At 34.4% G+C, this 11,467-nt stretch overlaps 1 protein-coding gene across 1 annotated transcript; it reads left to right on the top strand.

Moving 5' to 3' along the window:
* Positions 1-177, top strand: LOC125351191 (keratin-associated protein 20-2-like). Its single transcript, XM_048345899.1, has one exon. The coding sequence runs from the start codon at positions 1-3 to the stop codon at positions 175-177; it is 177 nt and encodes a 58-aa protein (XP_048201856.1).
* Positions 178-11,467: the final 11,290 nt, after the last annotated feature.

The following is an 11,467-nucleotide window of genomic DNA, read 5'->3' as shown; positions in this document are numbered from 1 at the left end:
ATGTGCTACTACGGCAGCTACTATGGAGGCCTGGGCTATGGCTATGGAGGCCTAGGCTGTGGCTATCGCTGTGGCTGTGGCTTTGGAGGCTATGGTGGCCTTGGTTATGGTGGCTATGGTTATGGCTGCTGCCGCCCCCTGTGCTGTGGAAGGTACTGGTCCTATGGCTTCTACTGAGGAGTTCCCACTGAGATGATTGGCTATGTCCTTATCATAACTACCTGAACTCTCTCCGAGTTTCTGCATGGAAGAAATTTTCAGTGTATTCAGAAATCCCAACTAAACTTGCAAGGTGTTCATTTTGACCCATCATTTTTGATTTGTATTGTGTAATAGTTGCAGAATTGTTTTTCATTTGTACTTCAGTGTGAAACGTAACCAAATTTGACTCTTGTTTTCTTTGAAAAGATATGTATAATTAAATAAACCATGTTTTACTACAAATATTGCTTTCTTATTGTTTTATTAAATTATTACACTATTTTTCTTTTTGCTCTCATCAAAGTTTTAAAGATGGATATTTTTGTTGTAATTGTTGTATTTCACATTAGGACATTTAAATGTATGTAAGTTTGAATACTTTGTATGTTTTGTAATACCAAAATTGGATAATATCAGCTAGTGTTTTCTGCCACTGTGAGATTTTTCTAAATTTTAAAGAAAGTATCTTTTCTACTGAAAATATTCCAAATTATATTCTAATGATTTTAAGTACATTTTTAGCACACAGTGTGGGATGCATGTCAAATATTTTGACAATATTTTAAACTCCATTTACTAAACTTTTTTCCATCAGTCATTGAACTGTATTTTTGATATACATAAGCCTAGAATATTTTGTTGTTATTTCTGGGCTCTGTTCCCAATATGTTAAACATCATTTTTATAGTACACAAAGTTCTCCACTGAACATCAGTCATGGTACTAGATGGCATAAGTATTTAATTTTGTTCATTTCCATTACGCCTACAACTCTTACATATTGGATTTTTATATAACCTGTTGAGTTACCTGATCAATCATAATAAGAAAGAAAAACTAGCAAACATAACTAAAATTTGTATTATTGATATGATATTGTTATGTTACTGATAAAACACTAAAAGAAGTCCCTCAATTTATTTTGGTCTTTTAAATTTTTTCTTTATAAATAATTTAAAAAATTTATCAGTCTTAAATGTATTTCATTATATTCATTCACCGATTAATATTTTATGTTATTGCAAATAAGTCATTTTTTCTTGTGATACTCAAGAAAAAAAATCCCATGGAGAATAGCAAAACAATAATTTTTCATGAAAGTGAGTTGTGGTTTTAAAAGATAAACAAAATTAAACTAATGATAACTACATTATTTTTTTAAAAGATAGAGGATTAAAATAAAATCAGTAACAAATAAGTGACTTTAAAGAACCATATCTAAAATTTATAATAATTTAAAAGAGTATAATAAAAGATCATGTGCCCACAATCAGATTATGTAGAATAAGTAAATTTCTAGGCACATACAACATGTTAAGACAAAATCTAAAAGATGTACAATGCTTAAACAAAACAGAAATTACTAGGAATGTTTTATCAGTAACCAAAATATTCCAAGAATACTTTGAAACTCAGAATCAACTGGCATTACATAAGAAATCTACAAAATATTAAAAGAGTTAGCAGCAATCTTTCTTATACACTCCTGAAAATTAAAAAGGGAAATACTTAAAAATTCAATGTATAAAGCCATAATGAGCTTGATATCAAATCCAAACAAGTAAAACACAAGAAACTACAAGCCAACAGCCCTCATGAACAGACATGCAAAGTCATGAATAAAATATTAGCAACCACATTGTACATTAAAAGGACTGTATTCCATTGCCAAGTGAGATTTTACACTGCAATGCAAGAATAATTCAATATAGGTAAATTTCCCAATGTGATAAGTAGCAATTAATACAGTAAAACGTTATAAACCACAGGAACTCTTTGGGACATTCAACATTCAATCCTCCTAAATGATGTCAAATGCATAAGCCCAAAGTTAAGTATCTTCCTGTTAAAACATTTGAAATTCTAGAGCTTAGAGCAGTTCTTCAGACCCTTGCTCAAATGAGCAAAGATTGGGAAAACCTTGGCAATCACTCACAGATGCCTGTGAGTAGAAAAATAAACAGATTTGAAGACAAATAGGCATTGGTGACAATAGGATATATAGTACCTTAAGTGTTGCTCAAAAACTTTCTGTTCCCATTTTTTTCTTTAAAATTGTTATTGTTGAGGTGAAGTACAGAGGGGTTACAGTTAAATATGTAAGGTAGTTAGCACATTTCTTGTCAAACTTGTTACCTACTCCCTCATTTTTCTCCCACCTTCCTTCCTTATATAATCATGTATGAAGATAAGAAAGGGTCCTGACTCAAAAATCAGTACTTAGACTACTGGAAAGAAGCTTATTTTAAAAGATTCATATATATATATGTATATATATATATACACATACATATATACATACATATATGTATGTATAAATATATAATATTTTTCTTGCACAATAGCAATGCAGAGCAGTAAAGGAATGATTAAATAATAATTTATGGTAATTTGATAATCATAAAAAAGGAAATGAATCTTGACTCATATTCATCAAACTAAAATGTTTAATGTTTTTAAACAGGATATGAAGAGTACTATTTATGAAACAAAATATCACATTAGATTTTCTCAAAATTAATAATGTCTCCTTTTGAGAGGCTAAAAAAACACTAATGGGGAGAACAGATCTTGAGTATATACATATATCTTGGCATACTTTGTTGAAAACAAATAATTAGAGAAGGACACAAAATAGAAATTTTAAATGTCCAGAAACTTGAAAAGGGATTTTATAGCAAATAGCATGCAGTAACCCACTTAATTGCAGAAAGAAAATGCAAATTAGAACCACAATGAAATAGCACTGGATGCTATATAAGAATGGCTAAAAATAGAGAAACACCAACTAATTTTGAGACTAATCAGAACCTGGATCTTGCAAACATTACTTTTTGACATGTGATTCGGTATAAAGCTATAGAAAATGAAGTGCGGCCCCTTAACAAGTTAATTATACAAATCCATCTTAAAATTAGAAATCCCACCCTAGATAAATGTTTACTGTCAAGTCCAATCTTTGTGTCACATCTACTTGCTCATTAATTAACAAATTCAAATTCTAAGTTCTTGCATTATATTTTAAGAAACAAACTATTTCAGAAAACATGTTAATAAAACCAAATGTACACAAAGGATTGTATTCTTTATGTCTCACCTAGTTCTCTGTATATATCACCTCAACCAGATAAATATGGGCAAAATAGACAATAAAAATAGATAGCCAAAAGTCTCAGAAGAACTCTGGTGGCAGACATTCCAAAATACCATTAGAATAAGTGTAAAAAGCTTCATTTTGCGGAGTGAAGCAAGAAAGAATCTAATGTCCTTGAAATCTCACTTAAGTTTCTTTCATTGTGAAGTTATATGCTAAATAATTTCCTAAGTCACTCTGGCAAAGTAGTCATTGAGCTTAGGATGAACTACTACTAACACAATCACACACAGTACCTGCTTCTCACAGTAAGGGAAAACATACAATCACATGCTTTACCTTTGGGATACTTAGTTACAAGGTGATCTTCTTGATGAGAAACTTTTCTCCTGAGTAAACAAAATTCTGTTGTTTTTCTAGTTCAAGTGCTTACAGATTATTAGGACCATGATACCTGTGGTTGATGCCACCCACCTCTGACAATATATAAAGTCATGTGCTTCCAGGAGATGACATTAAACAAAGAAGACTGAATTCTATACTTCCCCACTGAGCTCGGACTCCTGACACCATGAGCTACTACAGCAACTATTGCGGTGGTCTGGGTTATGGCTGTGGTTACAGCCGTGACTGTGGCTTTGGAAGCCTGAGTTATGATTGTAGAGGATATGGGTGTGGTTGCTGCTGCCCATCTTACTGCAGCAGATTCCGGTCTTACAGATTCTACTGAGAAATGTCTGGGGCCTCTGGGCTACTGGACTCATCCTAGATGTTCACCTTCAGGTTAATACATCCTAGATGTTCACCTTCAGATTCTACATGCTTTCACTTCATTGGCCAAAACACCTCTCCAGTCACAAAAGTATTTATACTTGACAATATTATGATGACACTAATCATGGATGAAAGATCTAGATGTGAAAAATTCTTTATTTCCCTATAAATTTTGTCTTTCACACCAAAATGCTTTGCACTTATGCTTTTCTTCTCGTTTATTGACATATGGTATTGAAGTGTGTGTATTTCACTTAAGAACATGTGGAATCAACCAGGATCTTTTTTTGAATCTTTTTTCCCTTTATGGAGATAAAGTAATTACATAAATCTCACAATACACAGTTTTGCCTTCCCAATGATGGACACCGTTACTCTAATCTACAAAGCTTGTGAACTCTATGAACATCAACAATAAAACAATTTCTTCCAGGTTGGGTGATTCTTCCTTTTGCTTAGTGTCATCTGTTCCCTCTATCTCTCATTTCCTCTCTCCCTGCACTGTCCTTGAGTTGCTTAGTTCACCTTCATCAATGTTCATTGCAGCTGTAGGGCCCCTCTACATTCTGTGCCTTCCTTCCATGTGCACAAGTATATAGCATATGTGAGGTAAAGAGTATGAAGTATTCTAAATACCATAAGACAAAAGGAGAGGTCTTTTGTTTCCTTATCTTTAGAGTTCTTTGCAGTCTGTATATTATTTTATGAAGTAGTTCTCAGGTCTACCTACTTGGTGCTTTTCTCCTAAGATTGCCTATTCTTTGTCTCACTGTGTATTAGTATCTTGGGTCCTGTTTGCTTTGTCATAGCTTGTTGCATTTTAATGCTAACACCCACATATCAGGAAGAAAATGCACCATTTGTCTTTTTATTCTTGGCTTGTCTCGATCAACATGATTTGTTCTAGTCCTGTCCATTTCCCAATGAATGCCATTATTTTATCATTTCTAATGATGGTGTAAAATTTCATTTCATGTTCAACATCCCTGGCCATAAACTAAATGCTGATCAAAACACTGAGATTCTACCTTATACCACTAATATTGCCATTATCAGGAAAACTAATAGCGACAGATACTGGTAAGAATGTGGCCAAAAGAAAACCCTCTACACTTTTGGTGGGAGTGTAAACTTATTCAACCACTCTAGAAAGCAGTATGGAGGTTCCTCAAAAGCCTAAACATAGAGCTCCTCTATGACCCAGCAACCCCACTTTTGGGTATTAAAAAATAAAAAATAATAATAAATAAAAAGCAGGAGTCTGTAAGACTTATGTAGATCACTCTATTTAGCCAAACCTCCTTCTACTAATATTAAATTGCTGAGTGGGTAGATTTAATTTTAGAGTATTCTAACAATACCAATAGTACACAGATTATCTGAGGCATGTTCTGCCTATCTCCGTGTCCTTGTTAATGGGGCTTTACTTAGAATCCTCATTTTTCTCCTCTTCACTTGCCATCTTCTCTCCACCTTACTCTATGCTGACCAAAATAAAATGGAAGATGCTACCTTGTTCTACAATAAAAACTGAAGCAGTGTTAAGCAGACTTGACACCAACTTCTACTTTTGACTTTCCATAGGTACAAATGTCTCTCCAACTCCACAATATCTGTGTCCTCATCTGAAGGACAAAAGAAGAAAAACGGATCCAATATCTTCTGATGCTGGTAGAATATCAGCATAAAGTCTAGACTTTATAAAGTCCAGTAAGAGAACAGGTTACTTCAAATAAAGAAGCATAATTGTGGTTGAAGGATCTCTAAAGCAACTGGTAAATCAAAAACGTCCTTCCATGGTGTCACCTCAGGGAGCCTTTACCCATGACAGGTGTGTTAAGTGAGGTGGAGAAGATGGTACAAGGAGAAAAAGGAAGAAGAGATAGATCAAAAGTAAAGATGAAGCATTGAGCAAAATGCTAAGCCACGTACTAATATTGTTCAATGTTAACACTGAAGCATCTCAGTTAATGGGACAGCAATTCTTTCTATTGCTCTCAAACTTTTTGAAATATCACAATGTACATTATAAGAACATGTTAAAGGAAAAGCAAAGGGCACCAACTACAAAATGCCTTTGTGGGACTCTGAGATACCCATTATCTTCTTGAAATGACTGAATACCTGTTTTCAGATAATAAAAAAAAATTTTAGAACTGCATTATTCCCATGTATGCGTACAGTAGGCAGCTCCAGGGAATGTTGTGCCCTTGTGTGATTTTCCTGTGTTCCTTCTACAGACTTCTCCCCTAAAATTCAAGGTAAAAGACTGAAAAAAACTATATCATATTTCCTTTTTCTCTGACTTGACGGCTTAGTTGGTCAATATTCTTGAAAACCTTCTCCAGAAAGGAGCTCATGTCACCAGATCCACAAACCTGTCTCAGGACTTCCTACTCATGAACCTGATTCTTTCACTTGTGGTTCCAATTTCTTTTCTTTTTTTTTTCTTTTTTTTTTTTTTTTTTTTTTTTTTGGCCAGTCCTGGGGCTTGGACTCAGAGCCTGAGCACTGTCCCTGGCTTCTTCTTGCTTAAGGCTAGCACTCTGCCACTTGAGCCACAGTGCCACTTCTGGTCATTTCCTGTATATGTGGTGCTGGGGAATCGAACCCAGGACCTCATGTATATGAGGTAAGCACTCTTGCCACTAGGCCATATCCCCAGCCCCTGTGGTTCCAATTTCTAATCTCCTTTGAAACCAGGATGATTTTTTCAACCATTGCTTCCAGATCTCCTTACTCATGTAAGGAACACTAAGAAAACATAATTTTTTCTTAGGAAATGTGATTCCTCATCACCATCTAGACATGTTCAAAGAGGAATTCTTATATCTAGATGTTCTCAAATAGAATTTCCTTAAACCATGTAAGAAGATATTAACACTAATCAATTAAATATACAAAGTGAGAAGTTGGCAAAACTATTCATGAAATAAAGAGCAGGTAAGGATATTAGAAAAACAGGAATGTATATTTTTGAACACCACTCTGAAACCCTAGAATAATATACCACCCCTCCAAATACCGAGAATTATGCTTTCAGATTGCAAATATCCCAAATGGAAATTCAGTCATTGCAATCCATCATATTAACAAAAAAAGAAAGTATTATTAATATTTCAACAGATTAAGATAAAACTTGATAATATTTAATACTTCTTTATAAATTTTTTAACCAGTAAGGTAGGCCAAGGAAATAACTTCCTCAATTTGACAAATGGTATCTTCACGAAAACTACAGCTAATATATCATAGTTAATAATGAAATATAGGACCATGTCTCTTGAGATTAGAAATAAATATGACTACTACCAAAACATTTGTTCAGCCTTGTAACATGGCTCTTTGCTAGTAACATTACTGATTGTTAATTACTTAATATATCAATGAAAAAGAGACTGGAAAATAAAATACAGATTTGTCATTAAAAATAAATCACATAATACTAGAAAAGCCAGATGGTCTTGTTTCACTGAGAAGCACATAGGCCAATGGAGAGAAATGTTCTGTGAATCTGTGCAAAGACTCAAACATAAAGGGTAACCACCCCTAAATAATAACATATTACCATTAAGAAAATGAAAATAGAGACTAAACAAGACAGTGCTGGCTTCATTTGATAGCCAGGTAAAGAAAAAAAAGTCTTCTTGACTTACATCCTGAACTAGTGTAAGACAAGATTTTTATAAATTGAATTAGGTAATAAATATTTTTGAAATTTAAAGATTAGTGTCCACAAAAGACCTCAAGTTGTGTTAAAATCCGGGTTCTTGTCTTGTAGACAGAGGGAAAAAAAAGCTCACCCAAAAGAAACATATTTCTGAGGCACTCAAATTAAAAAAAATTTTTGAAGATATTTGAAAAAGACACAAAACACTACTAAAAAAAATCAAACATCATTTTATAACAATAACAAAAGGTGGACAACCATAGAGCAAGAAAATGCAAATTATAGCTACAAGAAAATAGCATTGTGTACCCCCAAGGTAGTTCAAATTAGAGACTGAAAGTATCAAGTACTTTGAGATTTCTCAGACCCACCAATTTGCAAACAGCCCTGGTGGGCAGGTAATTAGCACAGCCCTATGAAGAGTGTATGGTAGTATTTAAATACACTATTAATATATTTCTGGATTATTAGACCCAGAAATTCCACCCTAAAAAATGAACATTTTTGTTTAGCCCAGCTGTCATGTGCCTTCTCTATGTCAGCCAAATGTACTGTACACATTCTTAGGCTGCATTTTGAGAAACTGAAGTAGTTTGGGGAAGCAAAACAAACCACCAACAGAGATCTGCAAAAAAAGATTGTGTATGTCAAGTAAGGAGGACCTAATATGGAACAGGTCAGTTAATAAATATGGGTCAAAATAGATCCCCCCCCCCAAAAAAAGGAATGGGAGAACAAATCTTTCAACACACATTTGAAGTGGTCTGACATAAAACCAGATTAAGCTTGCTAATGAGACCTTGGTGTTCTGGTGTAAAGAAGGATTCTGGAGGAATTCGAAGGCTTACGATATCTTTGAAATCTTATTCCATGCTCTTATCGATGGACTATCATGCAGAATGCTGTTTTTGGGTTATTTATGGAAATGTACTACAGAAATTTAGTGATCAAGTAGTGTAGTGGCGAGAACAACAAACTAATACTTGAAATGGCTATTTAAAATGAAAAAAATATAAGCTGGGCACTAGTGGTTCATGCCTATAGCCCCAGCTACTTAGGAAGCTAAGATCTGAGTATTATGGTTCAAAGCCAGTCCGGACAGGAAAGTCCATGACATACACATCTCCAATGAGCTACCAAAAAAGCTTGAAGACCAGCTGTGTCTCAAGTGGTAGAGAGCTAACCTTGAGCTCAAGAATAGTGCTCAAGCCCTGTGTTCAAGCCCCAGGACTCACACACACACACACACACACACACACACACACACACACACGAAAAATATGTTCCAAAGAATCGTGTAATTTAATATTGGGAAGCAAGATATAATAGCAAAAAAATTCTTTCTCTAACTCTTTTCCTAAGTAAACAAGAAATACATTTAAAAAAATTAGTGGAAATTGTGCTAAGTTTCAAAGACAGTAAGGCTTGAGGTTTGCCTGAGTCATATCTGACAGCATATTTGAGGATAATAACATCTAAATTAAGAGCAATTGTCTCCTCATCTATTAAATGCACACCTCTGACACCAGGTGATACTTTGGAAACTATGATGGCGGTGAGGGCTGTGGTTTGATTGTGACTCTTGGAGGCTTACACTGTGGTTATGGTGGCCTGGGCTATGGCTATGACAATTGTGGCCTTGGAGGATGTAAATATGGCTGCTTCCACCCATCTTGCTGCCGCAGATGCAGGTCTTATGGGTTCTGTTGAGAAGTCATCAGTCACTTAGCCAGTAAAACTCTTCATCCTGTATTTCTTGAGTAGCCTTCCAGGGTTCATAAAAGTAACTTGTTTCCTAACAGTGAAATTTTTATCCCAGTCTATGCCCTATCTGGTTTGAAAGTCTCATTTTCAGCATGCTTCAACTTGATAGTAGTAATGTAATATTTCACTATTCATTTAAAGGTTGATAACTGGTAAGATATTGCTCCTCCCTAAATGGCCTTGAGCAAAAACGCTAAGAACAACACTCAGGTCCTAGGGTCAAGCCCTAAGCCAAGATCAAAAGTAAAAAAGAATGTTTATGCAAAGAAAACTCTAAGCCCAGATGTTGCAACTAGTAAATTCTCTAAACAACTTCTTAAAAAGTAGTACCAACAATAAAGTAACTTTTCCACAAAATAGTAAAAGGAAAAAATGTACTAACAAAATCAATACCTAGCAAGGGCTTTACATGAAAGGAGAGTATATATTATGAACATGCCTGTGAATATCTAAAACAATATCGGATCAAACCAAGACCTAGAAACTATATTTCAAAAATTGGCTTAGCACCTGAGGAGTCACTCACTGTAATTCATCACACTACCATAAAAAGAACCAATGTCATATGAATATCTCAATAGATTAAGATAAAACAGGATAAAAATTCAACAGCCATGCATGAATGTTAAGATATCTAAGGAATAGAGGAAAATAACTTCCTCGATTTGATAAATAGCATCTCATAAAATCTATTTCTCTTTCATGTTTAATTCTGTAGGACAGAATCATTTCCCTCAAAGTTGGGAACAAGACAAAGATGACAAAAAAAGAACACAGCTTTCATTTAAGTCTAAGATCTTAGTCTCTGAAATAAATTAATGGAACCAAATGGAGTCTTCGCTGCTACTAACTAATGGCAGAGTCAGACAACTCCAAACACAGTCCTAGTTGAAAAATAATCACACAGAACACTGAGGAAAAGGATTCTATAAAGAAAAAAACACACACTCAAGAATGAGCAGTGAAAAGATTTATGAGACTGATATGTCAATGCAGACCAGAGTGTGAGAAAGATTAACATAACAATGCAGGCTGTTAGCTAAATTTAATAACTACATAAAGAAAATAAATCTTGACAGCTCTTGTAACACAGTAAGGTATAAGAATCCCTTTATTTGAGCCAGACCCAAAGAAACATGGATTCTATGGTCTCCCTTATTGGGAATAATTAGCACAGGTTTAGGCAAGTCATAGCAGAGCATCACAATAGCCCAATAGCTATACCCTTATGAACACATAAGATGATGCTAAGTGAAATGAACTCCATGTTATGGAAACGATTGTTATATCACAGTTGTAACTACTTTCAACGTCCCATGTGTATCTGTAGCTTCTATTATTGATGATGTTCTTGTATCACCTTCCTGTGGTTGTACCTACACTATCTCTGTAATCTTATCTGAGTATATTGGAAACCGTGTATACTGGTATTAGAAGTAGGAAATTGAAAGGGAATACCAAAATTGAGAGACACAGGGTAAAAAAAGACAAACAACTACAAAAGCAATACTTGCAAAACTGTTTGGTGTAAGTGAACTGAACACCTCAGGGGAGAAAGGGAAAGGGGTGGAGGGAGGGTGGTATGAGGGACAAGGTAACAAACAGTACAAGAAATGTATCCAATGCCTAGCGTATGAAACTGTAACCTCTCTGTATATCAGTTTGATAATAAAAATTTGAAAAAAAAAGAATCCCTTTATTAATTTGAAATAGAATATGGTTTCTGAATATACACATAGCAACAGCCAAAAACAGCCAAAAAAATGGGGAAATTAGAGCCTATCAAAACTAAATTGTCTGTTTTACAATTTATAAAACTGAAGTACAAAAATCCTGTAGACCTATGTCTACAGTTACCATATGATAGTTCAATGCTTATACTTTGTGTAATGTGCCAGTCAGGATGAAAAGATTTATATTTTCAATGATCATTTCCTTATGATGAATACAAAAGAAAATTTAAA

Source organism: Perognathus longimembris, chromosome 5, assembly GCF_023159225.1.
Source record: "Perognathus longimembris pacificus isolate PPM17 chromosome 5, ASM2315922v1, whole genome shotgun sequence".
NCBI classification, from domain to species: domain Eukaryota; kingdom Metazoa; phylum Chordata; class Mammalia; order Rodentia; family Heteromyidae; genus Perognathus; species Perognathus longimembris.
Note: the sequence above shows the minus strand (reverse complement) of the source record. Positions and strands in the feature narration are given on the sequence as shown.